Source organism: Ambystoma mexicanum, chromosome 14 (genome assembly GCF_040938575.1).
Source record: "Ambystoma mexicanum isolate Mex_15411 chromosome 14, UKY_AmexF1_1, whole genome shotgun sequence".
Taxonomy (NCBI): Eukaryota; Metazoa; Chordata; class Amphibia; order Caudata; family Ambystomatidae; genus Ambystoma; species Ambystoma mexicanum.
In genome coordinates this window covers 113,676,211-113,694,993 of record NC_090940.1, presented here as the reverse complement: position 1 = coordinate 113,694,993, position 18,783 = coordinate 113,676,211, and the positions used below count along the sequence as shown (strand labels likewise).

Here is an 18,783-nt window from a genome sequence, read left to right as displayed (position 1 = left end):
CGTACAAACATTTCCTATGCACCTAACCCAAGTTTTCGTCTCTTGAACACAAGCTAAATCAGGCAGCAGCACGCAGCCATCTTGTGATAATCTTATCACTTGCCACATCGCCCTGGGTGACCTGCGTTTGCGGCACTAAATCATATCCCCCGCCCCTGAGCCTGACATCACGAAATCATTGATATTCTCCGCCTCTCTCCGTGACGTTAGTGGGCAGCTTAGCCAAACGTGCCCAGTCATCACCTACGCGACTAGACGTGGAACCCGGAAAACAACACACATCGTCTCACAGCACAGCGTGTCACAATTAGGAATATGAAACTGTACTTTAAAAGGAAACAGCAAGACTGTACAATTGGTAAAGTACATTTATTTCCCATTAAATGTTTCGATAACATTCGGCGTCTGACATATTCAAAATGGGACTTTTTTTCTTTGCTCTCGATCGGCAAATGTTTATCCTGAGTCACGCGGTGTTCCTTTTTGGTACACAGGGTGTTCGTTTTGTCCAAATGAAGCACTTCGGTCGCACAGTGAATTGCAAAGCTGGTGCATCAACTTGGCACTAGACCACCGTAAAGGTTGTTATGTTTCTCCTAATCGCTGGTACCGCGTACAGGCATATTGGACCTTGTCTGTCGTCCCAGAAAATGGTTAAGTAGATCCAGTGATTGACATGTAGCTGCAGCTGGCGATTGAATAATCCATCGGCCGGGGTCTGGAATAGATGACAATCGCCTAATGGCACGATGTACCTGTTTGCAAAACATAAAAATAGAAATGTGTCTCAGTAGCCGATCTTTATTAATCTTTATTAGCGCATAGGTGACACAATGTGAACCGAGAGAATACAACGTGGAATATCCAAGTACTCCGCTATTTGCTTCAGAGGATAGCGCAATGGAGTATGTTGCGCTTTAAACGTAATGCGTAAACTGGGGCAACAATTCGAGGGGCACAAACAATGTAATGATTTATTAGCGTAGAACCAGGGAGAAACCAGTGGTGCTCTACATGCGTCTTGATGCTGGCCTGCCCATGTGCCCGGTAGATGACCCAGCACACAAAGGTTGTACTAGCACTTCATTGCAATATGCCACACAGAACGAACAAGTACAATGTGACCTAGCAATAACGGTCAGCTATTCATATTTTGACTAGTTCTAGTATAAAACCGTCTAAAGAGAAACTTACATTATATTCGGCATTTCCATTCTCTTGGCGTAATGCAGACCGTAATGCAGACTCCTCCGTTTGTGTTAATGATTTTTCATAAACTGAACATATATGTAACTAGGTCCAGTTTCGGAATGGACAACCTTATCATATCATACGTTATTAGACCCCCCCCTTCAATTCAATCCCTTTTGGAATGGTCCCTGTCTCTCAAGGTCAAAAAACAATAGAACCTTATACTGTGCGTGGGACGCGTGTGCCTCCCAGCTTCGAAGCAAAAATTCAAAGCTGGTGACCTTCACTCACAATGAACATACTTTCTTACTTTGCAACATCCAATGTCAACGCATCCATGAGAACATGAATTTTGAAGCACGGGCACAGGATGAAAAAATTGGGGGCTGTCACTGCTCGTTCGTGGTGCTGCTGAGGGGTAGGGGAAACTTGCCAATGACAGAATGCCCCCTAGTCCCAAATTATAGTCGATGTAACACAAAAACGGAGTCAAAATGTGTCTAGTAATAGGCCCCCCTCTGCTTATCTCATGGCCTCCTACCCCATGGCATGTTTTCACAGTCAGTACTTCTTGCATGCCTAGAATGTTTTGTAGCCTAGGTCTAATCCCTTTTGTGTGACGAGCAGATATTCAGCTGTTTTGGGAATTTCATGGCAAGGCAACTGCCAAAACCCACAGATTCTTACACACTGTTATCCATTGGTCATTATCACAAAAAATTAAGGTCCCACAGTAGCTCGAATAAACTGTGAAATGTGAAAGCAATCGTAATGATTGTACTATTTTTTTATTTTTATTTTTAAGAAACGGACTAAGAGGATAGATTTCAAAAGACAAATTGCATACTTTATTTGGACACTTTATAAAAACATTTTTGGCAAAAACAGATGGTAATCATTTGTACCAGGATTTGAACGATTTAACAAGCTCTGCTTTGGGTGGACATGGCACGTTGGCAATGTTTTGTGGCAATGTATGTGTGCTCTGAACAGATTTGTGCGCAATTCCATGAGTATGCATCTATACAACATTAATAATAAAATTTTTCACAAAATTGAATTCCATTTTCTCATCTACTGGTTTGACAACCCATTTTTGCTTCTTTTCGTAAAGGCCATATTGTAACGAAGCATCCCTAAGTTTCCTGCAGCCCTAGATTGTTCCCGGCCTACATTCTCGTTATGTGCTAATACCGCTAGTAAAGTCCTAGATTTCATCCGTTGGATGCCGAAATGCAATCTCTTTGGCCTGTACTTTAGGCACATATTGTGGAACACCTCCAAATCTCCTTTGTGACAGAATTCTGTGAGTCCCTTCAGATCTCTTGATAGTTTTATCAAACACAATCTTCTCAAGGGCTTTGTGTGGAGGTAAAGATGGGATCAACCACACTTTCTTCTGAGCCTGCTCTGGGGACAAAGGGCCATGTTCAAGTTGGTGGAAATGTTGCTTTTCTGTCCAGTGGTGAACGTTAGAACAGTGGTGCATTAGTGACCACCATTTTTCCAGTAGAATTTCCACAGACCCATCACATGTTTTGGAACTCCACCAAAGATGGTTGCTGAAAGACTGGGACCATTGTGAAATACTTTCCGAACCTTTTTTTTTTCCCTGCCGCAGAGTTTTTTTTATTGATTGATTTGGCAACATGCCATACATCAAATTGCTGTTTCATATTTGGATACTGCTCTCTCATTGTCTTGGCTATTGAAACGTGTCTGTCCGTGGCTATGAGGTCGATTTGCATTCCACTCAATTGTAGATCTTCCAGTGGTAAGTTTCTCCATGGCCACTGAGGATTTACATTGGGACACCTGCACGGCCACCGAACTCACAATTTTCTTACTTTCCATGTCCTGAAAATGGTAGGTGCAGTACTTTGCAGAAAATCCGGGGCTGTCACACTGTCCATCGCCGGCTAGCCTGAACAGTTTGACGGAGAATGTACTTTGTTCAATTTTCCAAGCTTCACTAATGGCAGGGAAAAGATAATCACGTTGGTATTTGTAGTATTGCATTTTAGAAATGAAATGGAGTCCCACAAACTGAAAGAAACTGGATAACTTCGTGAAACTAGAGCCACTGAAAAGTAAAGCTGCTGCACACAGTAGATTGCCAGCTGGCAGTTTCCCCAGCATCGGTTGAGCGAACCATGAAAATCTTTTATGCAACATTTCACAGGTGGCATGTATTCTGAGGTTACTGCCTTGTGTTAGACGAGTCACGTTCACCAATGGCTTCCCACATACTTCCCCTCCCACTGAATGCACACATTTCAGCATCTTTATAATCTCCAAGCTGCTGTTGAATACTATGTGTTTGGCCTCTTATCAGACTGTCATCCGGCAACACTGTTGTTTCGGTCTGAACCATGTGGACATATCAGCCAAACTGGACATACTATAGTCAATATCTTTATCTAGTTCGTCGGTAAATAGTGTTGCTGCTTCAGTCTCTTGTCATTGCAACATCTGTTACTTGACCATGGATAGGAGAAAACATCAATGTCGACTGTTTTTTGGGGGGCATTTTCTTGGCGGGTGTCGATTGTGTCAAGTGCTCATCGAGTAATGTAAAACTATCTTCTATAAATTCACTTTCACCTTCATCTGGCAGAGCAGGCGCATTGTAGCAATGGTCCAAAAACACTTTGCTGGATTCGCCAGTCAAATTAAATTCATTTTCTGGCCATTGGACATAGGCATCTTGAGTGTGAACACGCCGCGCCTCAATTAATAGTTCCTCCATAGCGAAAACAGTTTGGCAAGCAGCATCTGTCATTTGTATCGCTGTCTGTGTCTGCATAGTCCGTACTCCATCGGGCAACTACAGGACAGATAGGAAAAGGGATGTTCAGTGTAAATACAACATACAGTGTTGTAAAATGTACATTAAAATAAAGCATATAATGAAGGCCTCAGCACAAAACAATTGCCAAAAATATGAACGGTTTATAACTAATTATTTTTCTTTCTTTTCTTTGAAACCTTCTTTACTCTAACATCACCATCAGCAAGCTGGCACACGGACTCAGAGCCACGTGCCTCCCGTTCAATATACGGATTTTGTGTACATCCCTACAAAAAAGAGTATCCATTTAAAATAAGTCATTTGCATTACACATATAATTAGACTGACTTTCTTTCATTAGAGGGTACTGTCAGTACGCATACCTCTGACTCCGGATCAACTACAAGGTCTGGTTCCGGAACAACTACAAGGGATGTTGTAATTGTAGAGGACGCTCCAGCATCTCCCTGAAACACAGTACTTGCCTTAGTATGGATTAAAATATTGGAAACTGGACACACAATTTGGAAAGACGACAAAGGTACATATCAATAGTGAAGTGCGAATGAAACATTGTGTAAAGCAATTACATGATATGTAAATATGATCAGATTTCTCGTCAATTGAACTGTCAAGACCCATACCCCTGGCTCCGAATCTACTACGAGGGATGTTGTAATTGTAGTGGACGCTTCAGCATCTCCCTGAAACACAGTACTTGCATTAGTAAGGATGAAAATATTGGAAACTGGACACACAATTTGGAAAGACGACAAAGGTACATATCAATATCAGACCACGATAAACATTGTGTAAAGCAATGATACTTTGCGAAAATATGATCACATTATCTAAAATTACGTGCATAAACCAGTCTGGAACAGAATAGCTAGGTAAGATTACCTGATACGCGCTCGAAGTGGTTGATGACTCCAGGCAAGACATGGATGTTGAATCTTGTTGCTTCATATTCGGTGGATAGTCATGGAGTTGTCAAGGGAAAGTATTATTCGATTTAGAAATTCCAACATTAAAAAGTGGCATGTAAGGAGACTTCATACGAGTATGCTTATGTAAATGCATAATATAGCATGGTTATCTGTGCCCATAAATCAATTTTCAATGAGGGTTCTCAAAAACAAGGACTGATGTTTACAAAAATAGTCATTATTTAAACAGCTAGTGAAGCTAAATCCATAAGCTTGACTCACCTGTGGCGGCATTTTCACGAATAAAGTCGGAATAGCATTTGGGAGCAATTTTCGAGTTGTTCTTAGTTGATTCCTCTTTGTGTACAAGGATGTGTCGTACATACTCTGGGTAAAGTGTAGGCTGCAGATGCGGTATCGATGACCCCTCTTGTCCTCCAAGACTTGTTTGACTCTACTTTCAAGCTGTTCGGGTGGATATCTGCAATATCTGACCCATTCTTTTATTCGATCAACAGTCGTAGACAATACATGCATTGTAATGCCTTCAGATTTGTCATGGGTCTTCGAAGGGAAAATAGAACATGTAGGCATTGTTGTAAATTCTGCAAAATAAACGTCAACATTATTCGAAAATTATTTAGCATAAAAATGTGAGAAAGAAGGAATTGGACCATACATTGTTCATTGCACGCTTTCTTTTGGGCACCACAGCAAAACCAGTGCAGCGTGGGCCGCTGTATTATAGGATAACTTTCACAATCAATTCATTGATGTGTTGAAAATCAGAACATATTACTCGTCCCTTGAATGTTCTATCGTGCATGAAAAGGAAACATGCTTATACTATAGACACGGTCCGCAAAGGATGCAATTCGATGCCAATTGACACTGATAAAAATTGATATATCGATAACATAACAAAAGAAACTCTACTGAGTACGTTACTTTGAAATAGATATAAATTTACAAATGAAGGAGATATGATTAGGATACATGCCCTTACCTTGACCAACAAACAGTTAGATTCAGCAAGCAGAGTAGTTGGTGGCAGGAGAACAGGGAGATGTTCAGAGGTAGCACACTGACGAGTTCACTCGAAGCGGTCACAGAGTAGCATGTTCACGAGTTGACTTGCAGTGCTCAAAGATGTTCTCATGATAAATGTCAAGTGGTTTATAAAGAATAACAAAAAGAGGTGTTTTTGTGAATGAATGACGTGTATATGTTGTGGTATTATGTGTGTTGCAGGGGCGTGGCCTGCTTCAAGGGGAGTCTGCCTGGAGACAGTGTAACGCTCACCTGGTATCCACGGGGATGTCACTCCGCCTGTTCTGACCTCTTACGACCTCGAACCCTTCCCTGGAATCTACTCGACTGGAGACTGGGCCTGAAACACAGGATTGGTAGAGTTTAACTCCCTATTGTCTCTGGGTTCTTGAACCCCTTCTTCCCCGTGGTCCAACCCCTCCCTTTGATCCACACTCACCTTATTTTCTTGGAAAGTGTGCTCTCCGTCCTGCTTTCAGCGCAGGGGCACGTTAATTGATGCAGGCTTGTTGCTGCCTAGTTACTTCACTGACAAGAGTCTGACAGGTAAGTATAATGAGTCTTTTGAACAGTTCTCTAACTTCGTTCCTTTCCTTCCTTAGATGATGGCCGGCGTCCGGGGATGGTGACGTGCTGCTGAGATGAGTAGCGCTGAAGGTGAGTGAGAGCGTGAGGCAACCCTTTCGTATTTGTATTGAACTGAGTTCTTTTCCTGTGTCTTTTAGGGGCCGCGATGTTTTCAGCGTGGATGCCGGTTATGAAAAAGAAATGCGGTGAGTAAGCGCGGTATGCAGTGCCTCTGGATGTTTCCACGCTAACCTGGAGTGTCTTTTCCCTCTTGCAGATGGATGAGAAGTTCCGGAGACAGAGTTCCCCCAGAGCGGCTGGGATTAAGGTAAGCGTTTGAAGCTCGTACAGTCTTTAAAAAATAAGCGAAGATTTGCTGAATGCTTACTAATGCCTTTTTTCTGTTCTTTTCCCTTTTCCTTAGGAAGCCGCGTGCTGTAATGGTAATGACACCCCCGAAGATGCCCGCAGAACAGAAGGAGCGATGAATGATGGGCCGGTAAGGCTGTTCCTAATGGTGTTCTTGTTCTAGCAGGAGCTGAGCGCAGAAGAAAGATGCAGGCCTACTGGAGACCGATCCGAACACGGTGAGTTACGCTGCAGGTGCAGAAAACACAAAGCATGTTTCTCAGCCTGGGCGTGGCTTAAATAGTCTCTGGGTATCCCAGGTGTCTCTGGGCTGAACCACACCCAAAAGACTAGACTGCACATGCAGTTCTGGGAACCGAAATATTTGGGGGCATCCATCTTGTCCCTATCAATGCACTACAAGTCCAATCACCAATGTTATCCTATGGGATTGAGTGAGTCTGGTGCCACAAGCGCCAAGTCTTACTCCAAGTGGGTCTTTGGAGGGATGGAGAGGCCCTTGAGGGCCATGTAGGTGATTGTGGCCTGGCTCCAGCCTGGCATCTTGGAGGGCTGGGGACATGAGGGGCAGGAATCATGACACACAGGGTCTGAGGAGGCCATATGAACAATGGCCCCTGGGCGTAAGATAGGTTTTGAAGTGTACATGGTGTTTGGCACCTTGGCCGTTCATGCCCCTGACGGCACCCCTTGCCAGCGCACATCCACAGGTGCAAACTGCTTTTGATAGTGGAGGGGTGATGGATTGGCCTGGGGCGTGCAGACAAGGTACCGGAACACTGCTGAATGGAAACACACTTGATTTACTTAAAAACGCAAACAACCATTGATAAAAAATATGTTGTTTTATTTGGTTTCTTATTTTGATGGCACACAACTACTACATATTGTAAAGGTCTGGTTGCAGTACAGCGAGGGAAAATCCCCTGGACTGACCGCTGTCACTGGGGAAAGTTTCTCTAATGGCACCAACGACACAGGCGGGTATTACTCGTCAAACGCAGTGTCCAAGCCTCCCATGAAGCCACCATGTGTATGAACGATAGGCCACCAGCCTGTACCACCTGTGAAAAAGAAAGATAAAAACTGTTTTTAAATGACCAAGATAAGTGTATTAAACCTTAGTTGTCAATGACAATTCTTGTATCCAGTGGCATTTTTTCCAGGACAAATGCTAACTAGACACTGCACAATATTGAACGACTTTTATGCGACTATTACTAGAGAATTGCAAGACTAAACTGATATGACAATGATATATTGAAGTACGAGAATATAGGAGATAACCATGAAATAGTAGTGGCCTAACTGACAACACAACCAGACTACTTACTCGTTACTTGGATTACGAGGGCGAACTGTTGCGCGAAGTTCGTGCATGAGCACCATCAAAATCCTCAACACGGACCGTGTGAGGCAGGCTGCCCTGGAGTCTTGCAGCTCGGTAACGCATTGCGGCTGTGGATCGCCTTGCGATATGTAGGACAAGCATCCAGAGTTTTCTCAGCAGCAGCAGTTCTACTCCTCGGTTAGCATTAGCGCACACTAATTGCAGGTACACCAGGTGGAAACACTGTCCATGCGACTAGGCCCAGGCTCTTCATCTGTTGAATCGTCCTCCCAACTGTCGTCCGAAGCCCCATCGTTTCCGCATCTTTCTCTTTCCAGTAATTCCTCCTCGGAATACTCGGGCTCGTACATGTGGGGCATTATTGTTACCATTGTGTGGTAAACAAACAAAAATAATTTATAGCGGTGGTACTGGTATCTGTTCACACGGGCTACGAGCAACGAAGGTAGCTGACCAGAGCAGAGAAACGAGTCACAGAATACTCAATACAGTGAGAGGAATGGAAAAGAAAATCTGCTGTTGTGTGTTGTGAAACGGCCTGTTTATACTTATCGAGGAAAGAGGCTTCCTGCCGTTTCCATGGTGACATGTCATTAGCTGAAGCGCAGAGAATGTTGACACGGGACGTGCTTTGTTGTTGTGAAATGGGTGGTACGCATCTAGTGATGTCAGGCTCAGGGGCGGGGGATATGATTTAGTGCCGCAAACGCAGGTCACCCAGGGCGATGCGGCAAGTGAGATAAGATTATCACAAGATGGCCACGCCCTGCTACCTGATTTCGCTTGTGTTCAAGAGACGAAAACTCGGGTAAGGTGCATAGGAAATGCTTGTACGATCGATCGTCTTATGGTTAAAAACACATGGCCGAACCATAGGGACAATAATGTTTTCTGACCGAACCATTCCTTTAAGTGGGACACTCTGCAATAGTTCACGCACACATTACACATGCCTCCATCTGGGCTCCCTCTGAGGGAAGCAGCTTGCACCAGGATATGAACGCTAAATGTGTGTGCATCATGCGTGCATTAGCTTGTAGTTTTCACTACCATCTTCTTGAAGTTTTAAGCCCTGCCTTTTGAAGTTCCTGAATGGCACAGAGTTAAATGCAGGTGTTATTGCTACACAGGCGCAGTGGTCTGTGCTCTTATTGTCGGCCCCTCTTCTCCAGTTACCTCTCCTTTCAGTACTGTGCCCCATAGAATACATTAATTACAGGTTTTGCAAACACACTGCGCACAGACACTAGTTAAGACCACGTTGGTATAGTAGTTTTAATTAACACTAGGGTAGCATGACACGTGTTTCGAGCATTTGCTCTTCCACTGAGGCTGCAGTGAGGTGTGAACTGGACCCAGGCTCCAGTTCGGATTTGCAGCGGAGACGCTGCTTCAATGCTTCAATAATTGTTGTTGCAACTGCAAGTGACAGTGGAGCCCGTGAAACGTATTCTTCAATCACTTACCATACTTATGGTTCGCAACTGATTCACACCTCACTGCAGCCTCAGTGGAAGAGCAAGTGCTCGAAACACGTGTCAGGCTACCCTAGTGTTAAATACCAACGTGGTCTTAACTAGTGTCTGTGCGCAGTGTGTTTGCAAAACCTGTAATTAATCCTACTTACCTGGTGGTAGACTTGGCAAGTCCCGCCCCCTGCACTCACCTGCAGCGCTTCTCACTACACTTAAGCCTAACAGGTCCTTGCGCTGAACCTTGCCGCCCCCCCTTGCCAAATGTAGTTTTCCCCATAGAATACAGTTGCTTCCCAATACATTCTTTCCAATCGTACACATGGCGCCTTCAACTTTCCTTCTTATGCCTTCCTGGGCATCTTATCCATCCCTCGCCCTCATCTCATCTGTCGACCCCCGACTTTGCTATTAGACTCCTCCTTTGCCTCTCTGGCCGGCAAAAGCGCTTCAAAGCCATAAACCATGGCAGGAGGCACTGTACAAGTGCAAGATCACATATCCTATACCCAAGGCTGAAGCACTGGCCGTGTACTGTAGCCACCTGGGCGACTTTAGTTTGACCTTTGTTTTTTTTGCTCCTTTTTTTTATGGCAAAGCGTTATTTACCACACGACAGGAGTCGGCAAGCGATTGTTCGGTACACATTGCACACATTTAATTTCAAAGATATTCTTGTGGTAAGGGCAGTGAACCTTCAGTTAGTAGTGCCCGATTTCTTATTTGCAAACTTTGCGCCTCGCCAGGTGTGCACATTTTAGTGACCCTGTGTTCTTCATATCATATTTTGCTGTGACCTTGTGCAACTCCAGTATGTGTCGTACTTTGCCACCAGTGCAGTGGATGTCAATTTCTCTTGATACTTGCCCTGCAACACCCTCTTCCCCCCCAGCTGATTCTCTAGGGTGGGTGGAGTGCATCCCAGGTGTAGTTTCTTCAATACTGAAGGAACATGTCTGCCATCGTTGCAGCAGCCTTTTAGTATTTAGGTGGGAAAAAAACCCATTCAAATGTCAAGTGAAGCAATACGCCCCCAGCCTGTCCAAGTAGAGCCTACTCGGTGCCAGGGGGTAGTGCCACCTCTTCTTACGGCGCCAGGGGGTAGTGCCACCTCTTCTTACGGCGCCAGGGGGTAGTGCCACCTTTTCTTAAGGCGCCAGGGGGTAGTGCCACCTCTTCTTACGGCGCCAGGGGGTAGTGCCACCTCTTCTTACGGCGCCAGGGGTTAGTACCACCTTTTCTTACGGCGCCAGGGGGTAGTGCCACCTCTTCTTACGGCGCCAGGGGGTAGTGCCACCTTTTCTTACGGCGCCAGGGGGTAGTGCCACCTTTTCTTACGGCGCCAGGGGGTAGTGCCAACTTTTCTTACGGCGCCAGGCGGTAGTGCCACTTCTTCTTACGGCGCCAGGGGGAAGTGCCACCTCTTCTTCCATGCTTCAGCATCTCTTTTTTTTTATTGCGGCCACTGCATGCACTTTCATCAGCATCTTCTCCTACATGCATGTGTTCGCTTACAAGCGGGTGAGGGGGGCATGAGAATCGAATGTTGGGGCGCCACAAGGGTGGTGGTCTCTTCTAGAACCTCCAACTACCTTGGCGGAAGCCTGCTGTAGGGTAGGACAGCCGTGGGTCCAGTCTAATTTGCACCAACACACTCACGTCTTCTACCTTGATTTGCAAATGTGCACCGTTTCTTGACCTGGAAGATTAAGATTCTCTTTGCAGGAATTGGAATTTGTAGTGCAAACCTTAGCGCGGCTGCAACACTGCAACCAGTGTGGACGTCCACTATGGGGCGGTCACTCTGCTGCGGACGTGCCTGAGCACATCTTGCTTTCTAGAGTATACGTTTGCGTCATGGTGTAAGGGGTCAAAGCCGTTTACTGACTGATGCCTGCAGCATCCATGATGACGAAACAAGCCGGTGGTGTCCTTGGGCTGAAGCAGTCCTGCAGAGCAAAGATAAGCCCCGGCTCCTCTACATGGAGATCCCGGGCCGCATGCCCTCGGGTGTCGGTAGTGCACGGTTACCCAGGCTGTTCAGTGACACCCCATGGCACAGGGCGATGCTACTGACTGTTAGGTTCCTGCTGGCGTTGGCATGCATGTGCGGGCTTGTTTTCTGTGTTACAGTGGAAGCTTGCACAGCTGTGGACATTGCTCGATTGAGATGAAATTCTTTGGCAATGCCCAAATAAGGCGTGTATCTTGTGATCGTGGGCTGTGCCAGTGTTTTGTTTCGCGCAGGAGTTTCTGGATGCCGAGTAGACTGTGCCACACACGCCGTGCTGCAGGTGGCCTCACAGACGGGGAATGGCGCTTCGCGTTCTTACATTCTGCAGGAGACCGGATTGCGTTGTGTTCCAGCCATGGTTTGCTTCATGCAGATCTGGCCCGTCTCGCCGCAGGGGGCTTTTTGGTGCTTTTTGCACTGCGTTTTTATGGGGTGCAGCCCCCATACCCCTCACTCATGCCCCCACCCCTCCTCAACCCCCAAACCCATACAAATCATGTACATTTCATTCCTACCCTCCTTTAAAAAATGTTTTTAAAAAGTCGGTGAAAGAGCTGTCACTCTGGTCAAGGAGGAGTGGGGGTTACAAAAAATAACCCGCTCTGCCCAAACAGGTGGGCAAAGGGGCACGTTGGTCAGATTGTGGCCCTGGTCAGCTGGTTCCTAAATACTGAATTTCTGTACCTAGTCATAGAAGCGTGTGGTCATGTTATCATGGGACACTGGAACGTGCTGGGCAGCACATCCTACTGGGAGACCACTGGGGGTAGCAAGCCTAGACTGTGTGATCCTGAACACCGATCCAGTGGGCAGCCCAGACCACAAACCGCTTTGCCCCCACACCTATTTCCAGTACCACAATATTGTTTGCGACAATAGCTGTGCGCCATACACATCCCCTAAGGATTTTCTGTAGGGTTCCTAACCTGCTCTTGCTGTTCTTTCTCCTCAGGAGTACACCATGCTCTGTAGGGTTCCTGACCCGCTCTTGCTGTTCTTTCTCCGCAGGAGTACACCATGCTCTGTAGGGTCCCTGACCTGCTCTTGCTGTTCTTTCTCCCCAGGAGTACACCATGCTCTGTAGGGTCCCTAATCTGCTCTTGCTGTTTTTTCTCCGCAGGAGTACACCATGCTCTGTAGGGTCCCTAACCGGCTCTTGCTGTTCTTTCTCCCCAGGAGTACACCATGCTCTGTATCGTTCCTAACCGGCTCTTGCTGTTCTTTCTCCGCAGGAGTACACCATGCTCTGTAGGGTCCCTGACCTGCTCTTGCTGTTCTTTCTCTGCAGGAGTACACCATGCTCTTTAGGGTTCCTAACCTGCTCTTGCTGTTCTTTCTCCGCAGGAGTACACCATGCTCTGTAGGGTCCCTGACCTGCTCTTGCTGTTCTTTCTCCTCAGGAGTACACCATGCTCTGTAGGGTCCCTAACCTGCTCTTGCTGTTCTTTCTCCCCAGGAGTACACCATGCTCTGTAGGGTCCCTAACCTGCTCTTGCTGTTCTTTCTCCCCAGGAGTACACCATGCTCTGTAGGGTCCCTAACCTGCTCTTGCTGTTCTTTCTCCGCAGGAGTACACCATGCTCTGTAGGGTCCCTAACCTGCTCTTGCTGTTCTTTCTCCGCAGGAGTACACCATGCTGTGTATCGTTCCTAACCTGCTCTTGCTGTTCTTTCTCCTCAGGAGTACACCATGCTCTGTAGGGTTCCTAACCTGCTCTTGCTGTTCTTTCTCCCAGGAGTACACCATGCTCTGTAGGGTTCCTTACCTGCTCTTGCTGTTCTTTCTCCCCAGGAGTACACCATGCTCTGTAGGGTTCCTGACCTGCTCTTGCTGTTCTTTCTCCCCAGGAGTACACCATGCTCTGTAGGGTCCCTGACCTGCTCTTGCTGTTCTTTCTCCGCAGGAGTACACCATGCTCTGTAGGGTCCGTGACCTGCTCTTGCTGTTCTTTCTCCGCAGGAGTACACCATGCTCTGTAGGGTCCCTGACCTGCTCTTGCTGTTCTTTCTCCCCAGGAGTACACCATGCTCTGTAGGGTCCCTGACCTGCTCTTGCTGTTCTTTCTCCCCAGGAGTACACCATGCTCTGTAGGGTTCCTGACCTGCTCTTGCTGTTCTTTCTCCCAGGAGTACACCATGCTCTGTAGGGTCCCTGACCTGCTCTTGCTGTTCTTTCTCCCCAGGAGTACACCATGCTCTGTAGGGTCCCTAACCTGCTCTTGCTGTTCTTTCTCCGCAGGAGTACACCATGCTCTGTAGGGTCCCTGACCTGCTCTTGCTGTTCTTTCTCCCCAGGAGTACACCATGCTCTGTAGGGTCCCTGACCTGCTCTTGCTGTTCTTTCTCCGCAGGAGTACACCATGCTCTGTAGGGTTCCTAACCTGCTCTTGCTGTTCTTTCTCCGCAGGAGTACACCATGCTCTGTATGCTTTGCGGGAAGGCGGAAGATTCCATCAGCGTCCTGCCCGATGATCCCCGGCAAATGGCTCCACTGTTTTAGAGACTTGTCCGGCTCTCAACTACCTTCATGTATTGTTTTGTGTCCCTGCATCGTTTGCTTTTGCTTTGCTGTTCAATGGAATCAGCCAGGTTACGTGTTTGTGTCATTAAGAGTCCACTGGTGGTGGATTCGGTACCCATAAATGCAATAATGCAACTAACCGGTCTGCTCTTTTTGTGTGTTGCATGGCAGAATTCAAGGGAGAAAGTGCAATTTATCAGCAGCCGCTTCCTGAGCTCCCAGGCACGAGACATAAAGCAGAGGTGGCCTATTCACAGCAGTGTTACCCTTTAAAATCTGCCAAAACAGGTTACGTTTTCTGCAATCAGTCCCAGATTCCAAAGGAGATCAAGTTTGATGAGAGAAACTAAAAAATAATGCGTACAATCAAAACATAAGCACTTCACGCGTTATTTTTTTTAGGTTACTCCACATTTTAATGCATTTCTTAGGAGGGCATAAATTGTAAGTTTCTCCATCAAACAAATATGACCACATTTATGCTAGGGTGACATTTTCATGCTCGTGCTCATACTGTGGATTCCTATGGAATCCACCTCCTTTTAACACAAGCTCTAATCAGGCCGATTGCACAGGAATCCATTGTAAGCGCTGCCCGCCATGTGCAAAAGGTGGGCTGCGCCATCTCAATTTGCACTGCAGAGTACAGAAGGGAGGTGTGAAGGCTATTTCCCTGCTGTGATATGCAAATATAGAATGGACCCGTTTGCTCCCAAGTGCAAACGTAACAGGTCCCCTGTGTGTAATTTACTGGAAACTGGTGACGAGGCAGGAATCCTGCAGTCCTGTCCTTTCTGGGCAATGCTACAGGGCCTCCCAAAGCGAGGCAGGGTAACTGTTGGTACCATCTACAGGCCCGGGAGAGGGGCAGCTCCTTCCCCCACTGCCTGGCCCTCTCCCCATCACACACAGAGACATGCAGTCTCTGTCCCTACAAAGGAAGGGAAGGGTGAGGTGTGAACATCACCCCACCCTCCCACAAAGCAACAAGGTGCTAAGCACCTAGAGGAAACAACAAGTGGCAGGGGAATCACAATGCATTGCCCCCCCCCCCCAATGGGGACAGACAGTCGGCTGCTGCCGGCTGGGGGTTGGACTTCAGCCCTCACTGACACACATCAAAGACCCAGGGCAACCCATGGGTCTTATAAAAAGAGCAGCACAGCTCTCACAAACCACAATCTGTTTGTCGACCCCGAACGGGGTCCCAAACAGCCTGGAAGTTCTCAGTTCACTCAGTGTCTTCCACCTCTTGCTCTTTACCAGAACCCTCCCACCCTAAAAAAGAAAGGAGAAGACCAAAGAAAGAGAAAACCAGGAAACTGTATGGTGACCACAACAAGTCGTGGGACAAAAAGGCGGCACGGGACAGAGGAGGTTACCTCAGGATCCGGTGCCAAAAAGTATGTATCTATATGGTTATGTGATTATTGCCACGGTTTCCATAATCCTATCTATAACAATAAAATCCTACAGCCTTTTATTGCCAACACTTGTAATGTTGTGGTCCCACATTTAATTTCAGGGAGGGTGGGTCGGCTTAGGAACTTGCATGCATATGGGTCCAACAGTTATCAGGCAGGACTGTGTGTGGTGAGAAAGACCTAGAACAGATCCATGCACAGCAGATGCCAACAGATTTATGAAGCGAGAAGTGTTACATTGTGCAACCTCTAGTTATTTACACAGTATATGAGAATAAGCAATAAGACAGAATGCATGGGAGAGCCATTTCTCCCCGCCGGACTCGGCACACGTGATATACGCAAAGCTGCTTTTCGCTAAAGAATTAGGGCTTCAGTCCTGCAGACCGAGAACATGGAGGCGTCATCTCATGCAGCTACTCGTCAGCGATAGGCCATAAAACACAGTCACATGGGAAGGCAGCTGGCAAGTGGCGCAGAGCCAATGAATACTGTGACCAGTGGGGCACAAAGGGGCAGTGAGGGAAGGGGTCCAGCTGCAGAGTCTGAGAAAAGCAAAGCAGGTAAAGAGCAAGTAATAAAAGGGGGAATCTTGCATAGATGCATGACAATCAGTATTGCATTACATTCTGCTGTACCTTCTCTACCCTCACCGCTGGAACATGAGCCCCAATATGGTAGTGTTTTGCACTAGCTAATTACAGAAATAAATTGCCTTGCAACCAAAGAAATGCTTCCAGTTATTTGTCTTATGTTACTTTTGTGTTCTTCCTACAAAAGAAAGCACCAATAGGAAGTATGTATTTTATCATTGACGCGAGTTCCGAAGGATGTCAATTTGGATTGGTAAATGCCAGAAGAACGTGTTTCGATGAAGCCGACCATACATGTAATATGTAATCCCTGTGTGTGTGTTTGTGTGTGGTGTTGCACTTTCTCACGTAGGTGACAGATATCCTGAGACCAGGCTCCCTCAACTTAAAAGTTTCATAGAACTTTATTTGGAACACGTTAAGTGTTCGGCTGAGATGACATCGGCTGTAACTCAAAGATGTCAGGCTGCTTCAGTGAACTCTAACTGAAATATAAGGAATCCCAAGGTTCTTAATGTCGCTCCTAGTGTGGGCGATACTGGGGTTCCCTTCCCGGCTCTGAAAAGGGTGCACCGAAAGAAAGTTCCCATCCAACCCAAAGTCTGCCAGGTGGCAGGTTTTACAGGGGTTCCCATACTGTGGGTGAATGCAGTGCATGGGGAAAGGTCCCAAACAAGCTGTCTAATATTTTTCGATTACCTGCACACTGTGTCTCCAGGTCAGTCCGTCCGCAGCCTGCAGACCTCACTTAGAAGTAAAGACAAAAGTGCTCTTTCAGGGGGGGGGTCCTGCTTCGATAATCCTGCATCAGTGAGGACTTGGTCTTCTGATGGTTGCCTGAGCAAGGGAGTTTTCCTGCCAGGGCCTTGCTCTTGGATCCCTGCTCTGCCTCTCTGAGCTTAAGATTTTTCTCCTGAAAAGGACTTTAGGGCCAACCAGACCTGCCAGAACTTGCCTGATCTGTCTTTCTTCCTCCTCATGCCATTCTCTGCTTTCCTGCTTCCTTCCTCCTATTTCTGCCGTCTCGCTCACTCATCCATAATATCCTTTCCAAACTTTCTTATCAAGGAATGGAAACTCTCACCTTCTGACAACCTTGAGCCCCCTTATATTATCCTCCCAAACGCTTAAATATGCCCCTGTCCTCATCTTACTTGATCTCTCTTCTGCCTTTGACACGGTCAACCATGCCATCCTGTGCAGCAGTCTCCGCGATAACCTGGGTATCACCGATCAGGGGGTTGGTTTGACTGACCTCTTTCCTCTCTGATAGATCCTCCTAGGTCCAACTTGGGTCCTTCCTCTCCTCTATCTCGTTCTCTACCAGTGGTGTTGCCCAGGGGTCTAACCTCTCTCCCTGGCTGTTCAACCAATACCTGGCACTTCTTGCCCACTGCATTACCGCTCCCTGCCACAACTTTCAGTGCTATGCGGACAACACGCAGGTCATTTTCAGGCTCCCTTCCGCCACCCCTTCTCCTTCTCTCATCTCTGACTGCCTATCTGCTATACAGGAGTGGTGTGCCACCAATGATCTCTGCCTTAATGCCAGTAAGACTGAGATTCTCCTCATCGGCACACCTGCTCCCTCCTTTCCTGTAGCTCTCTGGCCGGCCTCTCTTGGCCCTCTTCCTTCTCCCATCTGTGAGGCTAAAAACCTTGGGGTCATCTTCGACACCACTCTCTCCTTACATCTCTGATGTCTCTAAGAAGTCACACTACCAGCTGCATCTATTCAGAGGTGTTCTTCCTTTCCTCGCCTTCCCCCAGAAGCTCAGTCTCCAGAGCTTTGGTTCCCTCTAGGCTGGATTACTGCAACAGCCTCTTTCTAAATCTGCCTGCTTCTACTCTCCGCCCTCGCAACTCATCCAGAACAGGACTGCAATATTTGTCCTTGGTCTCAAGCCCAGGGATCGTATCTCTCCAGGACTGAAATCTCTGCACTGTCTTTCAGCGGTTGCGAGGATTAAGTTCAAAACCCTCTGCCTTGTCCACAAGACTTTCTGGGGCCTGGGGCCTCAATACCTCCAACTCTCTCTTCCAAAATATCTTCCTTCTCGAGCTCTTCGCTCATCCGCCTCCAACTCCCTCAGGGTCAGTTGCTTTTCCAAGCAACAAGTTGGTGGTAGATCTCTTTCTTTAGCTGGGGCCTCCCTGAAACTTGAGAACCATCTCTGGTTCCGGAAGCACCTCAAGACCTTCCTCTTTGCTTCTGCTTTCTCTCTCTCCCCCCCCCCCCCCCCTCTCTCCCTCTCTCCCCCCCCCCCTGCTGAACTCCTGACTGAAACTGCACTGGTCACCTGGCTACCCTCTACAGTCCCCACCAGCTCGTGACACTTGATGTCTGCACCTTCCACTAGCTGGCCGCACTTTTACCTACTGTTTTTATTCTATTTATTTTTACTGTTGATCCTATGTATTGCACTGCCCCCTCCCCCCTACCCGCACTTTCCCTTTCCCCCTTCCCCTGCACTTGCGCAATGTCAATTTCACCTGGCCTTGTAAGATCGTT

The 18,783-nt window shown here is 47.1% G+C and overlaps 1 protein-coding gene across 1 annotated transcript in view; it reads left to right on the top strand.

Moving 5' to 3' along the window:
• Positions 1 to 16,409, top strand: part of CHURC1 (churchill domain containing 1) — a 77,509-nt gene extending 61,100 nt beyond the window's left edge. The window contains exon 4 of the mRNA XM_069638666.1: positions 14,141 to 16,409. Coding sequence (XP_069494767.1) covers positions 14,141 to 14,233 — 93 coding nt within the window. The 3' untranslated portion in view covers positions 14,234 to 16,409. The remainder of the gene's footprint in view (positions 1 to 14,140) is intronic.
• The last annotated feature ends 2,374 nt before the right edge of the window (positions 16,410 to 18,783 follow it).